Source organism: Pteronotus mesoamericanus, unplaced genomic scaffold, assembly GCF_021234165.1.
Source record: "Pteronotus mesoamericanus isolate MK-2021 breed Mesoamerican mustached bat unplaced genomic scaffold, CSHL_Meso_final contig_82, whole genome shotgun sequence".
Classification (NCBI taxonomy): domain Eukaryota; kingdom Metazoa; phylum Chordata; class Mammalia; order Chiroptera; family Mormoopidae; genus Pteronotus; species Pteronotus mesoamericanus.
Window position 1 is genome coordinate 14,497,977 of NW_026555265.1, and position 21,041 is coordinate 14,519,017.

The 21,041-nt window shown below is 35.8% G+C and overlaps 1 protein-coding gene across 1 annotated transcript in view; it reads left to right on the forward strand.

Annotated features, from left to right (window-relative positions):
- Positions 1 to 3,511: 3,511 nt before the first annotated feature.
- The window catches only part of CPA3 (carboxypeptidase A3), a 30,885-nt gene continuing 13,355 nt past the window's right edge, over positions 3,512 to 21,041 (forward strand). The window contains exons 1-8 of the mRNA XM_054585282.1: positions 3,512 to 3,584; positions 3,680 to 3,755; positions 6,404 to 6,528; positions 14,980 to 15,082; positions 16,906 to 17,007; positions 18,086 to 18,187; positions 19,497 to 19,607; positions 20,479 to 20,569. Of these exons, the coding sequence (XP_054441257.1) occupies positions 3,517 to 3,584; positions 3,680 to 3,755; positions 6,404 to 6,528; positions 14,980 to 15,082; positions 16,906 to 17,007; positions 18,086 to 18,187; positions 19,497 to 19,607; positions 20,479 to 20,569 (778 nt within the window). The 5' untranslated portion in view covers positions 3,512 to 3,516. The remainder of the gene's footprint in view (positions 3,585 to 3,679; positions 3,756 to 6,403; positions 6,529 to 14,979; positions 15,083 to 16,905; positions 17,008 to 18,085; positions 18,188 to 19,496; positions 19,608 to 20,478; positions 20,570 to 21,041) is intronic.

The window sequence follows — 21,041 nt, forward strand, 5'->3', positions numbered from 1 at the left end:
GGGATTTTCTAAAATTATAAGGAATTTTTAAGAAGAAAAAAAAGGATTGAGAGAACAAATACACAAATACTCTCATTTACAATCTCCTGTATCTTAGGTTTCCTGCACTGGAGACATTTTTGCTATATCTCTTGTCAACTGGCTAAGAGTGGCAGCTAACTGGCTAAGAGTGTCACTTGCCTGAGCTTAACTGGGAAAAAAAAATCAGGAGAGTCTTGCTTTAATCCTTCCCAGTGCAACGGTGCCATATCCCTCCTGCCCAGCTGACCAGAGAGACTGCCGAGGGCACCGGCCTAAGCCCACCCACTCAACCTGCTAGGGCACCTCTTCTCCTCCCTTCTTTAAATTACCCCCAGCCCAAGAGCCCAGGACAGGCTCTGAGCCCTTTCTTCAATTCCACATTCTCATCTCCCTCAAAGCAGCAATTAACCAACAACACAGGAATGGCCCTCAGTCTCTCTTTTCCCCAGTGGTTTGGCTACAGAATAGCAAGACTGGTTTTCCAGACTGGATTATAGAAGTTCTACACACCTAGAATCATATTCCATGTGTTTATCTGCTTTTGCCAGCTAACTATATGAATTGGTCAGAGACAATTTCATGCCTAGAAGGAAGAGAAGTGTATTGGATTGGATTTAAAGACAGAGAATTATTTGAAAGATTTTAATAAATTACAAGAGAATTTTGACTTCCATTTTCTAGGACATTTTTCTCATTGGAATAAGGTCTGAAAAATATGCAGAAAAGCATAATTTAAAAAATATAAAGTGATGTTTTAAATCGTGGTTAGATATATACTACTGAAAAATCCTAGGAGTACGAAGATCCAAAAAGATGGAAAATTATTGACCTGTGAGACTTCAATTTTAAATCTCTTTTAAAAGAGGTTAACTGAACCTATCAAACATATTGTCTTACATAGTCAATCTTGAAATGATATGGCATCCAACAACTTTTCTAGTCCATACATATGTCAAGACCTTATATAAATCTTGCTACAGTGATATAAAGTTGTACTGAGCTATGCTTGTCAAAAATTTACACCTATTCTGAAAAAGTGTCAGTATATTCTTAAACTCCCTCTATTGTACAATTATTCAGAAGCTAAATAGATTGGGGAGAAGTGAGAGGTTTTAAAAGCATCACATATTTATGCCCTATTCCAGATACAAAGAACTATCAATACGCAACAGATATTAAGAAATCAAGGATTTATTTATCATTAGAGTCTTATCCTAAGAGATATTAGGATCCTTAAAACATTTACCTAGGTCCCAAAATAAAATAGAAGTGTCCTTCCTACTTGACCTAAAAAAAAGATAGAGTAGGCTTTTCTACACAGTTTTAAAACTAGTGACACACACAGAAAGGATTCAAGAAACATATCCAAATGTTAGAATTAACAGGTTTTCTATTGTCTTCGTCCAACTTTCCTATATTTTGCTAAATTATTCTCAATGGGCATTTATTATTTTTAGAATCAGAAAATAAAATTCCAAAAAGCAATGTTATTCCATAAAAAAATTCTTGAAATAGTCCACATTGACACAGAGAGAGATATTTCACCCCTGAAGGTTAGAGCAACCACTTTAGCCTACCACATGATCCATGCTGATACTCACTTCTGCAACCCGCCAGTGGCTAACTGTAAGTCGGTTTACAGATTCTGACAATTTTATCAATTACCTATAAGTCACAGCATGTTTTTTAGTACCTGCTATCCTCCAAGTCCCTTACATATGCTATCCCACTTAGTCCTCACAACCACTTTATAGAGTTGCATTTGCATCCCCATTTTACAGATGAGAGAACCAAGGCCCAGAAAGACTAGGCAGCTTGCTCAAGGTAAAGTTTTCAGTGTTTAGGAGCTACTCTGAGGTTATATCGAAGTCCAAAGTCAAGTTCCTTCTTATTCTCTGCACCCCCGCCAAACATATGCCTAGAAACAATAGAACAAGCATTCGCTCTGGGAGTTTTTAGTGTGATGAGTTTGTCCGATGTCAGGAATATGAAACTATTTGTAAAACTCTCCTCTTCCTTACCTGCAGGGCTGGGGCAAGAAGACCTTTGAAGAAATAAAAGAAAATCATACATTATATCACACACCTATCAGATGGAGAGAAATAAACTATTGCTGCTACTTATAATTTATAACCTCACCATAAATATTATTTTAGTAATAAAAATAGGCAACCATGACTCTAAGAAGTTTCATATATGACCACCTATACATCTGTCATTAGCAAAGAGGTGGTTTTTAAAAGGAAATTCTAATAACTTATCTAATTGGATCAATACAATCACTCTGTTAGCTTACTTATGATTCTGGGTAAAGGTGGTGTTATCTCACAAATAATCCATAATTAACTGAGTTGTGTTCAAAACTAAAGACCCTCCCCCAAGAGACTGTTTAAAATGGCCTATAAGTGGCATTCATTAATTCAACTTTCATAAAAGCAATTACTGGGCACCTGCCATCACCCAGATCCTGAAGATAGCAGTCAACGTACAACATTTGAGCAACCATATTTTCTTGCCCTCCAGAAGTCCCCACTGGTTTAGGCATAGGCAGTACCTATGAGGATAGAGGGAAGAGAAAAATGAAAGGAGTGGAAAAGTGGATGCTTTAGCTCTTTCTGTAACATTTACTTCTTTACAAAAAGAGGTATAGAACAAATATGGAAAAAGTATTACCATCATAAAATCTAGATGGTGAACACACATCAATGTTTTCTAGATTAATTATAATATTTTAATATATTCAAAATATTCTGCCCTAGCTGATGTGCCTCAATAGATTGAGTGCCAACCTGAGAAGCAAAGGGTCATCAGTTAGATTCCCTGTCAGGACACATGCCTGGGTTGCAGACCAGGTCTCCAATTGGGGGCATGCAAGAGGCAACCAATTGATCTATCTCTCACACTTCAATGTTTCTCTCCCCCTCTTTCCCCATCCCTTCCCCTCTCTCTCTAAATATAAATAAAATATTTTTTTAAATATTCCGTAATTTTAATGTTTTTAATTTAACAATTTACAATGTACCTTCAAAAACATTTTATGTTTTAAGGACCAGCCACCAAGGTTCAGCGGCCAGATACTCAAATTTGTCTCAGGTTCTAAGTGAAAATTTAAACTGATTCTTTCTACCATTTGATTCAAACATATGGTAGAGTAGTATTTTAGAACAAAGAACTGGGTTCAAATCCCAACTCTTTGAACATACTAGCTCTGGTACCTTGGGCAATTTACTTGTTAAAAAAGGAATCTGCCTTCCATTCCATCCGTAAAATGGGAATTTCATATTGTAAAATGTATGAGTAGTATGACCTTCAGTGTTAATGTTCTGCCCCACCTCTCCCTCCCCAGCTATAAAAAACACAATGAGGGTTGGGGGCTGGGGGGTGGGCAGAGGGACATTTCATCCACCAGAAACCTAAGAGGAAGTCAGCTGCTTCTCAAGATAAGAGCTGAGGCATAAAACTGGCAGAAGGTCTGGGGGCAGACAAGCAAGAACCATGCGGTTCATCCTGCCTGTGGGTTTGATCGCTGCCACCCTGGCGATTGCTCCGGTACGCTTTGACAGGTAAATCTCACCACCCTGTGTGGCAGTCTCTGTGTAGGAAGAGGGTTAAGGAATATTCTTCACAGTTCACATTTTTATCTTTTGCATTCATAAAGGGAGAAGGTGTTCCGCGTAAAGCCCCAGGATGAAAAACAAGCAAACATCATAAAGGACTTGGCCAAAACCAACCAGGTAAAGCATTTAGAGAGATATTTTATCTTTTCTTTCTGTTCTCTAAAAACTGTTTCTTTTTTTATATTATGTTTAATGTCTGAAGACAAGGGGAAGTGGCAAGAACTAGTTGGATAATTCAGCCAATCGCCAATACTCCTTGTTTTTTGTTTTTCCCCAAATTGCCACTTCCACTTTTCCTCCCAAAAGCCTGGCAAACCAGAACTTTTCCTGGCTGAAACTGTGAAATAAGATGTTCCTGACACCTTTAGTGGGGCCTTATTTCCCTCCTTTTTAGTGCTTTGCTCACTCCCACCCCAGTCTTTACCGATGGCATCATTTCTACTTAAAGTATTAAATGATAACATAAAGGACCAAGATGTGACTCTTTCCCAGAGCAGGTCCCTTTTAAAAGGAAACTCTTAATGTTTGATCAGTCTTTAAAATACACCAGGCTAACAATCATTTTGTCATTTATTCAGCTGCTTCCATACAAAGGTGCACTGTGCCAGCCACCTTGCATACATCATTTCAAATTCTCCAGCAGATTTTCAGTGCCATTGTCATAACTTAACCAATTTAAAACAGAATTGAAGTTCAAAGACAATATATTAAATGACCAAAATGACACATCAGATTTAAATGCAGAACCAAATCTGGAATTTATTCTAGTACCACACACCCTTATTTCCACCTCAAATCAATCCAAAGTTCCACCTACTCTAATGACCAAGTATTTTTCAAATCCATACTTTTCTCTCCATTTTGCTGCCACTACCAAGATCATGTTGGCTCTACCTGTTCCTGGGAGAATTTTAATAACCTCTTAACTAGCATTCAGGGTTCTAGTCCATCCTCCCACAAAGTCAGTCCACACTCAATTGTGATTGCTCTCTTTAAAACTTGATGATTGCATTCCTCTATTTGAAGCCTTTTCATGAGAGGCAGAGGATTATGGAAAGGGTATGGTCTTCACCAATTCCAATCCCAGCTATGTGGGCTTAGGCAAGTTACTTAATCTCTCTGGATCCATTTCTTTCTCCATCAAATGGGATAATAATCATACTTATTTCTAAGGCTGTCATAAAGACTAAGTGAGCTACTATTTGGAGAGTGCTCAATAGTGGGCTTGGTCATGGTAAGCAATGGAGAAGCGTCTTCTATCAGTATTGGTGTAACAGTCTTCACAGTCTGCCAGATTGCCAGCCTCTGGAGTCTCCTCCTCCCACACTCTCTTTCTCTAAAACTCCAGGAACACCAACAACTCACAAACTTTGGCCCCGCGCAGCTTTGCTCAGGAGGAACAATTACTCCTTGACTTGGCTAACTCTCCTTCTTCAAGACTCAGCTCAGACAGTGTCTCCTGCAGAAAGTCTCCTCTATCCATCGACTCTCATGACCCAGTTTGGATTGTTTCTTGTGCTCCTGGAGCACCTATGCTTTTCCCTGGTGTTGGTCAGCATGTTGGAAATACATATGCAATGCATTCCACGCAAAACTTCTTGTTTCTCCTAAGTCCTTTATTAGCCTTCACAATGGTGACACCCAGCTCTGTGCCTGGTGCTTAATGAAAGTTCATTGAGCCCTAGACCTTGTTCTGCATTACCTTGTTTAGACAGAGAAACTACCTACCATTAAGGTTAGATGGCCCTACCTAACTCACCTTTACATCACTTTATATCCCTCATATGTCCAGTTCATCTGTAGTTTTTGGATCAAAATAAACCAATAAGTATTAGTTCATAGCAGTCTCATAATGATTAACTGAGAGGTACAGCAGGATTCAACTTGGAAAGAGCCAGGTAGACTTAGACTTGCCCACAAGCTCGGTGTAATGGGTAGAAATTGGGCACTCCCTTCACATTTCCCAGGTTGGAGAGTTATATTTCATTAGGTTTCATAATTGAGTACGATTTTGAAGAATAACAAGAATTGGAGTCTTCTCAAAGTTATCTTTATTGGAATACTATCTTTCTGGGCCCATTGACCAAATTTCTGAAATTCTCTCAGCCAAAGGAAGAAAAAGGGAAGGAAATCAGCAACTCTTAAATACCTGCATGTATTTTAAGATACCATGCAGGTATTTAACCATTTCACAATCTTCACAACACCCAAGTGGAGCTCTGTTAGCCTCACTTTTTAGAGGAGCAAACTGAAACTCAAAGAGTTTTAGTAATTAGCCCATGGGCATACTGCTAGAAAAATTACAGGACTGAAGATTATGCCTTCTTTTCAAAATTCCAAGATTCCAGAGTTTACATGGACATTTGGTTTTGAGATTTCAACTGAGAAGGGGAGTGGGGAACCACATATTTAATCTATATTCCCAATTAGAGACAAATGCTGTGGCTAAATCTACTATGAAGCAACACCAATCAATTCCAAGATGGTAGAACCAAACAAATTAACCAAAAGCTGCTCATTCTTTTTGTATTTATAGATACCATATCCTGTAAAACTGATTGACACAAATGTTATTTTCCCACTCTGTCATATTCAACAGATATTAAATATACAGTATTTGCAAAAATCTAATATGCTTGTTAAGAAAAGGGTCCATACCTTAGACACATTGAACCCAAATTCCTTTCATGCTGTATGACTCATAGTCATTTCTTAATAAATGTGTTGGGTGAGCTAACAACAACTATTTGAACTCGTTTCCACAGCTTGACTTCTGGTATCCGGATGCCAGCCACCATGTGGCTGCTAACATGACAGTGGATTTCCGAGTTAGTGAAGAAGAATCCCAGTCCATCCAGTTGGCCTTGGGTCAAAATAAAATGCACTATAAGTAAGTTCTATTATTCAATATTCAAATACGTTGGATATGCAAAGTTTGGGGAGTCTTGAAAGGGAAGTACTATTTTTTAATTGGTAAAAAATAAAAGCGGTATCTATGACATAAAATTTACAGTTACAGCAAAACTGACTATTGAGACCTGACTATAGAGGTTACTAAATCAAACCTAGCCACACAACTTATATCTTAGGTTTGCTCTGATTTGCAAGAATGGCAATTATCTACATCTGCCATCTCCAAAAGCCAGCCCCTAGTGAGAACAGACTGCATGTGAGCAGACATGGATGGTTTAGACACAGTCATCACCTCAACAGGTAATCACCCAGAGCCCAGACGCTCCTGGTGACCACCAGCACCACATTTTTTTGTTTGAATTCTCCTGATACAAAAAAAGGAAAACCACATGATAGTGTTCATCAAAGATGAGGGAATGTAAAATATATAGTAAGTAAATAATTTTTTATGAAAGAAATTCTTCCTCAGAGAAAACTAGAGCAATGCAATAGAATAATACAAATTGAAGAGGAGAGAATTTTTGAATGGCTAAAGATGCCAAAATGAGTCATTGTGATCCCATAGTAAAAGAAGGAGAAGTTAGAGTATATTGAGGACCAGCCATAAGCCATGGATTGTCTGGGCCTGGGGGACACTGAACAAGAAGGGAGTCCAGTGTAGAATATTACAAATCAGCGCAATAGAGAAAGCAAACTGTGTTTTCATACTTTCAAACATTTAGTGATTAAAAGGGGTCCCGTTTTAATTCCCCCAGCCCTTGGCATCCCAGGAATCCCTTTCCTGAGTCCCTCACCACTCAAAACATTGCTAAGCACTAGTCCTTTCTTACTGACTTGCTATTTCATGCCCCTGCTCCCTAACTTAGTGCTGTCACTCAAAAGTCCTCTTCTTCCAGCTGAGACAAAGATCCTATAATCTATTACAGTTTAGATTTCCTGCTGCTCACCTCAACTTAGTTGCTTTTATAATATTTCTTCAATATCCTCAATGTATATAAACCCTATTGAAATTAAGAAAAAACATAGGTAAAACAAGTTAAAAAAATTTTTGTTTGTGACTTAATAGCTTAAAAAATAGCAGACTGTTGTTTGTCTCTGTTTCCGCTGTTGTTTCAAGAGGAATGTGAACCAAATGAAGTTAATAAATGAGGAGAACATACTCAAAATTAACTTATACCAGCATTTAACTCCTTTTAAGTAATATATCAACCTGTGTTTTTCTATTTTTTTTTTATAAATTTCAATGTTAAATAAAAAGAGACAGTTTCTAAATATATCTCCAAGATCACAAGAATTAGAAGTGCATTACGCTAAGGTTTCAATGATTTCTGGAATCTTTCATCTAAAAGACACCACCCCTCCACCCTATGTACCCCTTCGTGACTGTGTCTCTTGATTCACCTCACAGAAAGTCTTCTCAAATGTGTGCCTCAGTTACTACACCCTTCACTTTGCTTCATTAATATAGACCTGAATCAGATTCCTGTGATCATCCAATTCTTTCAAAGTATCCTGCCCACCCCAGAATACATTTTAGCTAGCCAATCTTGTATAATTTGGTTTGAACAGCAGGGTAAAAATGAAGTATTATGTTTCCCTTAATACCTTGGTAACATAGACAAAAAAGCTAGTTGCTTGACATGAGTGTGGATAAATCACTGTGACAGAAAATACCTGGGCAGGTAGTTGATGTGCCTCCATTTTATCCAACTCAGTCACATCTGCCCCCTCTCCTCTATGGCCCTCTATTGGCCTCTCCTAGCCTGAGACAATTCTGACTTCAAACAATCAAAAATTAATTTAATTATCTAAATTCGGATCCTCATAAATAGCACATTTTCCAATTTGTCTTATGCCATGATCCTTACTTGCTATGCACAACAAGAACCAAAGTGTTAAACTACCTATAAAAATTGGTTTTATCTAATTAGGACATGATTTCTAGAAATTGGTCCAAATTAGCCACAGTTGTAGGAAAGCCACATAATTAGATAGTTACCTTACTCAGAAAAATAAATATGTAAAGTGATCTGTGCAGACAAGAACTATTTAAAATCTTGTCTCCAAGTACTAATTATATAGATAATTTTATTTGCATATTAATTATATGTGTTACTTGGTGTCAGTCAGTAACAGAAGAGGGATCTAAGAACAGAAACATCTGGTTGGACCCAGGCACCAGTCTGAATTAAACCACATTACGAGGCTGGTTTGACACAATGATTTACTTAGACAACCTTCATTAGACAGTGCATATAAACCACTATTTAGTTTAAAGCATCTGTGTGTAATTTTTTAATTTTCAGAAAATTAAATGACTAAGACAGATTTTATTTTAAAGCAGCATGTTTCTCCCTTTTTATTTACACTTTTACAAAAATCATTTAAGGCCAAATCAAAAAAAATAAATAATATGTGTATACTAACAAACCTGAATAGACTGGTGAAAAAATATGTAAAAGAAAGTATACCCATTCAATTGAGCCTAAAAGTACAGACACCACATTTAGATTCAGCAGTTAAAAACCCCAGCATTTTTACTATTTTTTTATATTTTAGATATTTGTATTTTAGAGACACTTTAGATTATCTTTTCTTTGATTTAAAATTAAAATTATAAGATAAAGAGTTGTCCACTATTAATATAATAGTAACATTCAAATAATACAATTAAGTAAAATCTTATTTGGATCCACATAAGATTATGTGGGAAATACAGAAGACATTTACACCAAACTGACACAGCAATCATCAACACTTCATATCAGTGTCTAATTACCTAATGATGTTCATTCAGTCAGATACATGTTCATATTCCAAGTATATACAGAGTCCTATAAAATAAGTATTTTAATAAAATAAATCATTCCAATGTCTATCTCATTCATGTTCCTTCTGCTCTACATCTTTGTGTATTACTTGCCCAAGAGTAAAACAGGTATGTTGGTATCTGATACAAATGTTGACAGGGTGTGGGTCACAGAAAGCAGAAGAGTATGGTAGGTGAGACAGTGGATTCTGGAGCAAGGCTGTCTCGGTCCAGTCCCATTGAACCATGCATTAGGCATTTAACAAGAACAATTTATTTAACTTCTCTCCACCTCTTCTTCATCTTTAAAATGGTGTTTCACAGGGGTTTCATGAAAATAGACTGGGAGTATAGAATCACTTCCTGTCTGGTTTCTTTACTTCTATTAAATCAAGTGGAGGAAAGACCACTTACACGTGTTTACACAATTGCGTGTGTGCATGTGCGCACACACTGCAGCAGAGGACAACTAGAGGCTCTCACCAGATGTTCCCTTTCTCCTAGTGAATAAGTTAATGCCTTATAGTATATTGTGCAACATTGGATAAGCCTCAAATGTTGGGAAATCCATGTCAGAAAGTGACCAAGTTTGATACATGGTACCCAATTAGGAAGTTACTTGAGATAAATGGGATCTTGTGAAAACCTGAAATCATGCTTTTAAGCAGACTCTGTCCTTTTGAAATGTGGGCATAAGCTTGGGGCTTACCAGGCACCATAACAATGATTCTGTCTCCCTGAAACATGCTTCCCCACTGTCGGTACACACACACACACACACACACACACACACACACACACACACACACACATTTTTATCCATACAAACATACCTATGATAAAGTTTGATTAATAAATTAAGCACCACAGAGACTAACAATAACTAATAAGAAAAGAAAACAATTGTAACCATATACCATAGTAAAAGTTATGTGAATGTGGTCTCTTTCTCTCAAAATATCTTCTTGTTCTGTACTCACCCTTCTTCCTGCGATGATATGAGAGGATACAATGCCTATGTAAGGAGATACAGCAAGGTACTCAGAAAGGCATGCAATTTAAAATTTATCAATTGTTTATTTCTGGAATTTTCCACTTAATATTTTTGGACCACGGCTGACCACAGGTGGCTGAAACCTTGGAGAGTGAAAGTGTGGATAACAGGAGACTACTATACCCTGGCCCACAGTTCTCCATTATTCCTTCTTTGTTCCTCTCTAAAAGCAGCAGAAGGCGGGGGAACCTTGAAATTATCAAAGTAGGATTCATCCTTGCCTCTTCTCTGAACTTCTCATCTGCTCCCTGACATTGAGACACAGGTTTCCAGGAGAGCTGGTCAACTGGGCAAACTTTTCTCAGTAGACTAAGAAAATTGCTGTTCTGATGCCACTGTCCAGGGTTGTCACTCCATGTAATGGAGGCACTGTTGTATAAAGGTTCACAGCTAGAGGTCAGACCTCTCTAGGTACAAGTTCCAACTTCTGCATTTTACCAGTTGTGAGAACTTTGTGCATCTATATAACGTGTATAAAAGTGCAGATGATAATGGTACCCTATCAATAGTGTTGAAGTGAAGATTAAAAGGTAAAATGTAAATGCCTTGCTGAACAGAGGTCCTGGCACATGAGAAAGACTAGATAAACATTAGCCTTTCATATCATTAAATTTTCAATGATAACTATTTATCTTTTCACCTACATTTAGAAATATTTTTAACAAATTAAACAATTATTGGAGTGGTAAAGTAATATTTAAGAGAAAGTAATTTGGTTTCATCTGTCTAAGCCTGACTGCTGGTTATTGGAAGGGCTCATGAAAATAACACCTGGCCCTAGTTCTTAATTTTCAGCTTTAGGCTTAATTTTTAGTCCTTATCAGCAACAACCTGGCATTGTTCCGATGTCCATACGCAGCTGCCTTTGTGGAAAGGTCGTATTTCAGTCACACAATTTTATTTTGCTGCTGTTATCATGAGAGCTAAATTGATATGTGTTAATCTAAATATATTCTTAGGTATGAGCTTCCTGTGATTAATTAATACTGTCTTATGTTACAAATCAACCTTTGGGACCATGAAATTTCTCTTTAGTTTGTTTCCTCTTCTAATATTAATGCAGGTAGAGCAAAATCCACACGCCCTCTTTAGAACTTAAAATAATTAATTATGTATGTAGTCACTCCCCAAAATATAATTTCCAACCTTCTCAGACCTTTGTGTGAGTTTTAGTGCAAGATGTGCCAGCAGATTCCAAAATTTTCACAATATTTTTTCTCAGAAATCCCAGATTTATCGTAAGTCAAAAGCCAAGCAAACAGAGTTACATGTAATGTGCATAATAATGTGCTTGTCAGTGCTGTTAATGGGAATCAATATTCATGAGCAGTACTTGGTCTCATGTGCTAAATAAACCCTAATTAGGAGTATACCTCATTTAAGTTCTGCCTCCAAACTCAGATCAGTCAGTCAATCAGCAAGAAGAAACTGACAAGTAGAGTGGGTGCTTCAGTGTCACAGTTCATTATTATGAGAAATTGAAGAAATCAGAGTCAAACAAGTACAAACCATCAAAGCCTGGTTTAAAGACATTTTAAAACTATGAAGTGGTTGTCAGTTTTGTGACTCATTTTCACCATTATACTGAAGTTCACTGGGTGCCTATGGAATGCCAGGTACATCTCACATTTCACTTAATTTCATCCTGGCCACAATCCTGACTGATATATTTGGTACCATTGTTAAAGTGAGTAAACTGAGGGTCAGAGAAGTAGTTAACCTGCCCAAGATCACATTAAGTATTAAGTAGCCTAACTGGGTTTGGAGCCCAAGAATATCTGATCATAGTGCCTCTTCCCACGGGATTGCTGCTTCCTTATTTGATAGAATTTATGGAAATAAAAGAGTGCGTGATACTGTCCTAAATAAATAGAATAAATGTTTAAAAGTAGAAAGCATCTTCCTACATAGAACTTTTTGCTGACTGAAGAAAAAGTCATATGTGTTTCATCAACAGAACTAGAGTAATGCCTTTTTTGTATGACGTCAATGGGAAATGAGATAATCCAAATAAATTGTTCAGGTAATTACAACTTCAGAAAATCCTTTATTTTAAATATTTCTCAGAAATATTTTTATTATAAGCCATACTACCCTGAAAAATCAAGTATATTCAATATCATTTACTTTTGGTTGGGGATTATCATTATAAATGCAAATTTTCGTACTATGCTATAAGAGAATGATCTTTTCCAGAGCTGTTACCAAATTATGTTGGGTAAGTTGAATTTACATCTGACTCTTGTGTTACCTAAGTCTTCTGTCTATGTAATTTTATTTTGTTTTTTTGCTGTCAGCTACCACCAACAATGCTTGCTTCTTACAAATCATTTTCCCCATGTCCAGTGCATTTTTCCTAGGTTACACAAGCTTTTATAGCTATATCTAAAACAAGAAGAACAAGGCATTTCTGTGAGAGTGTGTATAAATCTCCTGTGGCCGCAACATAATATTTAACATACTAAGAAATCTAATAATAAATTTTAATTGCAACCATACATGAATGGACAGTAGTAACTTGATAATATAGACACTGCCATATTAATCTCAAATGGCTATTATCACTATATGTACTTAGTGATGAAAGATAGATTTTCTTGTTAAAACCAGGAAAAGAAAATAGAACATCCTCTTTCACCACTATTATTTCCCTTGTTCAGAGAGCTTAGCCAATGCACTAAAGCAAGAAAAAAAATAGATATTGGAAAAAAGTAAAAAGTATAATTTTTTTGCAGGATAACTACCCAGAAAACCCTGAAGACATAACTTAAAAAAATTAGGAGTAAAAAGATAGTGTTTAAACTAATACAGTGGCTAATAGATAAGTATAATGAAAGCAATGTTTTTAATTATAAATAATAATCAGTTCATGTATCTAATTGGAAAAAATCACTCATAAAACTCATAAAAATATATGAATAAAGAAAATACATAAAATTTTACTGAAGAATCAGAAAAGTTATATTATGTTTTAATATTAATTATAAATTTCTTGTTCATAATTTAGTGCAATTCTAATCAAAAGCCCACTTTTCTAATGATTTTTAAAATGATTCTGACAAAACATTTCTTAAAAATAGGTAAAATTACTCAAAAAATTTGGAAACAAGAATCAGAGACTTTATTAAATATCAGAATTTAATATTTAAAACTATAATTATGGTTTGGTGCTCACACAAGAGTAGGAAAACAGATCAATAGGACAAAATAGAAAATCCCTAACCAGACAAAATATACAAAAATATCTGTGTGTATATAGTTATAACCAGAGGGAAGGGCAGACAGGGGCTGGATTGAAGAGAGCAAAGTTAGAGGGTTGAGAGAATTGGGGGCATCTGTAACAGTGTCAACAATAAAAATAAAGAAAAAAATTTGTGCGTATGACAGTGGTATTTTTAGAATATCAAGCTGACATTCAAATTCCCAACTCCACCACATACAAATTATATTTAAACTTTCTGAATAACACTTCCATCTGTAAATGGTGATAACTGTAATAAAATAAAATAAAATAATGCGTGTACAGCAGTATCTGGACCATATTAAACATATGGATGTCCAGATGAAAATGTCAGGTAAGCAGTTGGATGTGCAAGTCACAGGAGAGGTAGGGGAAGAGGTTAGGGAGAGGTAGGTTTAGGGAATAAACCAGAACTGGAGGTAAAAATACGGTTGACCATTAGGTTGCCATCAAAGCCATGTGATTCAATGAGGTGATGATGAGAGGATATAACTCTGGATGAAATGAAATAGATGAGAGGGCAGAGACATAACTTCTGGTCCCCAACACTAGCTTTCTGATCATTCTTCCTGCATCATATTACACACTGCAAACCAAACTAGCCATTTTCTAGTTCTGTAACCATGGAAAGTTATTTAAACACTATATGTCTCAGTTTTTTCATCTGTAAAATGAAGATAATAATCTCAATGTGGAAATTAAGTTAATGTACATAAGTTGGTTACAGCATGACTGGCACATGGTGAGTGCTAAGTAAATGCTTATTATTATTGTTACTCAAGTTTCTTGTGACAGTCAACATATTTGTGCACAAGAGTATCCACTGTTGCCTGAGTTGTGTGTTTATGAATGTGCGTATGCTTTGAAGAAAGATTGTGAATAACTATAGAGCAGCACTTACCAACAGCAGTATAATGCAAGGCACATGGGTAATTTTAAATATTCTAGTAACCACATTTTAAAAAGTAATTTTAACAGAATATTCTATTTAAGCTAACACATCCACAATAGCATTTCAACACATAATGATTATAACTTATTAGTGAGCTATTTCATATGTACAGCAATCTCTATGTTTGGAGAAGTCCATTTTAAGTATTCTATAGCCATATGTGGCTATACACTATTATGTTGGATAGGACAGCTGTAGATAAATGGGAAGATCTTAAGCTAGACACATGATATGCGTAAAGGAAATGGTAAGAGAAAAACCAAGAAACAGGAAAACCTGATCTAAGATAAAGGGAGAGAAAATTTTTGCAAGAGATAAATGTGATTCTCTCTCTCTAATAAATGTATATTTTATCATTCCCTTATCAAACAGAATCTTGATTCATGATCTACAAGAAGTGATTGAGAAACAGTTTGATGTCAAAGAAGATATCCCAAGCAGACACAGCTATGCAAAATACAATACGTGGGACAAGGTACAGTATAAAATGCCTATTTCCAGACTGCCCTGGGCAAAACACAGATGGGGCAGACCTTTGCCTGAACCACCCAGGAAACTCCAGGGCCAGTGCATCCAGTGGACAGCTACAGACCACATCAGAGCACCACCAATCTACCCTTCCATGGAGGGTGGACGTTGGTGGTCAGTGGTCACAGCCAGGCCTTGCAGCTGATTAGCTTAGGTAAGTCCCTCCCATTGATCTGCAAACAACAACCAAAGATTAACTACAAGAGGAGGGTATATCAGCCCACATGAAGGGCACACCTTGAGTACCCAGCTTGCATGATAGGGGAGGCTGTGCCACAGGACACTACAGGACACCTACTACCTTAGGTCACACTACCAAGAAACAGAGTCAAAGCACCTCTACCTAATATATAGAAACAAACACAGGGAGGCTGCCAAAATGAGGAGATAAAGAAATATGGCCCAAATGAAAGAACAGATCAAAAGTCCAGAAAAAGAACTAAACGAAATGGAGATAAGCAATGTATCAGATGCAGAGTTTGAAACACTGGTTATAAGGATGCTCAATGAACCTAGTGAAGACCTCAACAGCATAAAAAAGATCTAGTTAGAAATGAAAGATACACTAATTGAAATAAAGAACAATTTATAAGGAAACAACAGTACAGTGGATGAAGCCAAGAATCAAATCAATGATTTGGAATGTAAGGGACCAATACACAAACAATCAGAACAACAAGAAGGAAAAAGAATCCAAATCAATGAGGATTGTATAAGCAGCCTCTGGGACAACTTCAAGAGGTCCAACATTTACATCATAGGGGTGCCAGAAGGAGAAGGAAAAAATGCAAGAAATTGGAAATCTATTTGAAAAACTAATGAAAGAAAAATTATCTAATTTGGCAAAAGAAAGCGACACACAAGTCCAGGAAGCACAGAGAGTCCCAAACAAGGTGGATGCAGAGGCCTACTCCAAAACATATCATAATTAAAGTGCGAAAAGTTAAAGATAAAGAGAGAATCCTAAATGCAGCAAGGGAAAGGGAGTTAGTTACCTGCAGGGGAGTTCCCATAAAACTATCAGCTGATTTCTCAAAAGAAACTTTGCGGGCTAGAAGGGATTGGCAAGAAGTATGCAAAGTGATCAAAAGCAAGGACCTACAGCCAAGATTGCTCTACCCAGCAAAGCTATCATTTAGAATAGAAGTGCAGCTAAAGACCTTCCCAGACAAGAAAAAAAATAAAGGAGTTCATCATTACCAAACCATTATTATATGAAATGTTAAAGAGACTTATTTAAGAAAAAGATCAAAACTACGAACAATAAAATGGCAAAAAATACATATCTATCACCAATTCATTTTTAAAAAAAAACAAACTAAGCAAACAAGCAGAACAAAGACAGAATCATGAATACAGAGAATGTTTTGATGGTTGCCAGACAGGATGGAGGTGGGGGAGAATGGGTGAAGAGGTGAGGAAATTAAGAAGTACAAATAGATAGTTCCAGAATAGTAATGGGGGTGTAAAGTACCATATAGGAAAATGGAGTAGCCAAAGAACTTATACACATGACCCATGGACATGAACAACAGTGGAGGGATGGCCTGAGAGAGTGGGGAGTGTGCTGGGTAGAGGGGGACAAAAAGAAAAAAAATCAGGACAACTCTTCTAGCCTAATCAATAAAATATAATTAAAAAAAATAAAAAGTAAAAATAAAATGCCTGTGTTTCAACTAGGAAAAGAAAAAGAAAAAGAGTTATCTTTAAAAATTTTTTGTCATTTAGTTTTCTTTTATTCTAATTCCTCATATTGATTTTACTCTTAAGATTGTTGCTTGGACTGAAAAAATGGTGCACAAGCATCCTGAAATGGTCTCTCGTATTAAAATTGGAACTACCGTTGAAGATAATCCACTGTATGTTCTCAAGGTAAAAATAATTCAAGAATTGCTGATTCATATTATTATTGAAAAATATGAATTTTAAAGTTACTTTTTAACACATATAGCTAATTTTGATACAATAAATGTCTGATTTTTTGGAGAATATTTAAGCTCTAGATATCTATTCTAGAACAGAAGTGACAGATGATTTTAGGTGGAACCAAGAAAGTCCCTGATTAAACCATTTGTCAGACAGAGTGAACGAACGCAGACAAATATCTTATCTGGTATCTTTATTACAATAGTTTATGATGTTCCTGGTTTATAAAATAGTTTTCTGTCCATTAAAATTCAGTGAAACTGATAGCTAAATGTCATGAAGAAAAGAAAAATTCAAGAACATATAACCATCGGCTCCCAGAATAGTAAGTGAAGCATTTCAGCCCCATGTTGATGGGCGATTCCCTTCTACAACCAAGCTGATAATGGCCATTCAGCTGCTGCTGGATTTTTATACATCCAAAGACACTGCTCCCAGATACATCCCCTTAATAACTAGGAAGTCCTTTCTTACCCTAAATTCCCATCCATTCATTCTCTCCGACTACACAAAACGAATTCAACCTCTCTTCAAAATGACAGCCCTTCAAATATCTGGTCACTAGTCCTCCTTCCCACTTCAAAAATAACTACAAAATCTTTTCCACTCCAAGCGAAACATCCCCTGGTTATGAAGAGAGAGAAAAGAAAATGTCAGAAGCCAAAGCAATTTTATGTCTCAGACCAAAAAATATTAGCAGGACAATAAGAAAAACAAGATTGTGATTTTAAAAATAATAATCCTAAAAGCAACTCTGACACTAGGAAAAACTTTTGAAAAATATACTATGTAATAGATTATGAATTCTATTTTCTAATATTTTCTATTTTCTAATGTCATATAGACATTTAAAGCTATATGACATGGTCCTACCTGAGAACAATATGTGCTTACATAGTTACTCATTCAACAGGAGGCAGGAGGAAGAATTGCTCTGAGAATATGAATGACTTATAGGACAACAAAAGATCAGTGTATGAATTTGTGCAAAATACAATAATACCTCAAATTTATTTTTAAATAGATTGGGAAAAAAGATGAAAGAAGAAAGGCTATTTTTATGGACTGTGGCATTCATGCACGAGAATGGATCTCCCCGGCATTCTGCCAGTGGTTTGTCTATCAGGTCAGTGAATTGGAACACAAAATTCTCCTTGATTGTCAAGTCTCCAGCACTTAACTAAGTGGCAACTACCTTTTCCAAACCAGTGCAGTTCCACTGAAATAGACGAGCCCACGTTTGGTGCTGTCAGGAAATAAATGCTCTGGGTTCTACTCAACATTCAGTTTTTATGAAATTGACACCTTCCTTCAGACTTTTTAAACTCCAACTGACAGTTTATAAAATGAAAAGAAAATTTGGGATGTTACAATATGAAAGTTTTTCCTGTAGTTAAGCATGGAAATCTGAAACTATCTTAATATTCCAACATACAAGCATTGCCTTTCTTCAGGAAGCTCAAAACAGAGACCTTAGTTCCTGTTTAGGTATTTTGTTAACCGCACATACACTTGGCATACTTAAATTCCCTTTCCAAGTGAAAAATAAGTCACTGTTTTAAAAGTTTATGTTTGTTATCCCTCTCACTCTATTTCTAGTGTATTCTGACTCCTGCTACATTCAAACTTCTCTGTCCGGAGCTTTTGCACACCACACACTGATGAAATAGACATGACAATGGCCTTCTGGGTGTGGGTAGTTGCACTAGGTATGAATCTTCCTGTTGAGTTGATTATCCTTGTCCTATTCTAGCTCCTCTAGCTGACAGCCCAGTGCACCCCTCAGAAAGGAACACCCATCATAGGACTACAAGATATCTCCCAGTTCCAGTACAGCTGTACCTGGAAGAGATTTTCCAAAACTGATGACAGAGATTTTAGGTAGCCATAGAAAGTCCAGATAATTAGAGAAATTTCAGTCATATGTAAGAAAAAAAAAAAGGTTGATTGACCAGTTTCTAAACTCTTAAGATTTTTAATCAATAGAGCACTTTTTCTTTAATCTTATTTATTATTAACTTATAGTCCTCTCCAATATTTACATATTCTAATGCTGACAAACTCAGTCCACATTTACAAAAAGGATGTGAGGGAAATAACACATTTAAAATAGGCTGTATGGCTAATTTTTCACTTGGCCTCTAATCTTCCTATGAAATGTATCTTGCGTGCTACATTTGAAATGCTACAAGTCTCAATAATTAAAGGATCTTTTAAAGAATACTCAGTTCAATTAATTTCATTTGTCTGAATAAATGTCATTTTGTGTCATCTATATGGGTCATTTATTTTTGTACAGTTTAGGAGAAATATGTTCAAAATCATGTAACCTTGGGCAAATGACTTGAGTGGTAGTTATTACTATTATACTTACAACTTTCCACTTAATAGCTAAAACTTACACCAATAGCTTCCTTTTTTTCTTATCCCTATAGGCAACCAAAACCTATGGAAAAAACAAAATTATGACCAAAGTCCTAGACCGAATGAATTTTTATGTTCTTCCTGTGTTCAACATTGATGGGTATATTTGGTCATGGAAACAGGTAATGTACTGTTATGTAATTTCTTTTTTTGCATTTAGATAACATATTATTTACTGACTTTAATGCATGGTGATTGCTATGCATTAAGTTTAAAATTTGGGTAACCAGTTAATTTCAATTCACAGAAGTTTTTTTTTTTTAATCTCAATTTCAGACTAAGGCAAGCATGATTTTCTAGTTGCACAGGTGTTCTTGAAACAATATGAAATTTTTGCAGGTGAACCTGGTAATGTGAAAAAAATGAAATAAAGCCATAACTATAAAGGATACTCTGGCTAAGACTTAAAGACATTATGAGCACATGACTTCAAGCAAAAGTCGTTGTATTCCATCACCCTGGGACAGAATTTGACAGAATATGGGAGGAGGAATAATTATATCAAAAAAAATTTAAGTGACACATATCTATCTGTCTTTTAACAGTATCCTTTATTTCCCTGTTGCTGCTAAATAAGATTAATAATGAATTTTCTGATAGATCCTACCACATCAAATTCTTTTCTGAAGAGTATGCTCCCACAGTCACAATTATTTGACCTGTATTCCATCTGAATCTATAAATGGTGAAAGATGTAATGAAGTTATAATTTATGAATAAGTATTTCAGAACATCATTCATCTTCTCTAATACCAAGAACTAATCAACAGTTTTTAAAACTAACTGAATTAGAATGTTTATATAAAAAGCAATATTTTTGAAAATATTACAGGTTATAAGAAAACAATACACTTTTCTTTATGATAAAGGGCCTCCATTTAACTAGATAGATTTCAAATAAAGCTGTAGACACTTGCAGGGAGGATCTGAAATGATCAAATTGAAAAACACAAACTGATCTGCTATAAATACTGCTGTCATTTAATGCTGCAGAACCGCATGTGGAGAAAAAATCGTTCCAAGAACCAAAACTCTAAATGCATCGGCACTGACCTCAACAGGAACTTTAATGCTTCATGGAACTGTGAGTTGACTTAATCTCAAGGAAAAGAGCTATTAAGAGTGTTTAGACATGGAATTTACTTAAACCACCTACTTATTTCAGTACAGATATGTTTTACCTGAGTGAGTGTTAATTTTCTAATCTGAAAATGAATGATATCATTACTGCTATAGAAATGTTATGAATGTTTTATTGTATGGGAGGAAGTGAGGTGTGGTGTTATCAAACTATCTCATTATATTTTGCTTGCTGAAATTTAAGCACAATTCAGAGGTACAATAATTCAAATAATCTGAAGAGAGGTCAAAGGTCCTTCCTTATCCTGATCTGATAAAAGTTGAGAAATACCAGTGGTTAAAACCAGCATACAAATAGTTCTTTAGATGTTCAGTGAAAAGAAACATCTGGAGAAAAGAGAATGAAAAGATTTAATGAAAATGAAATAATAAGCGAAGATCAGCTATATCAGATGACTCTGTAGTTGCTACACAAA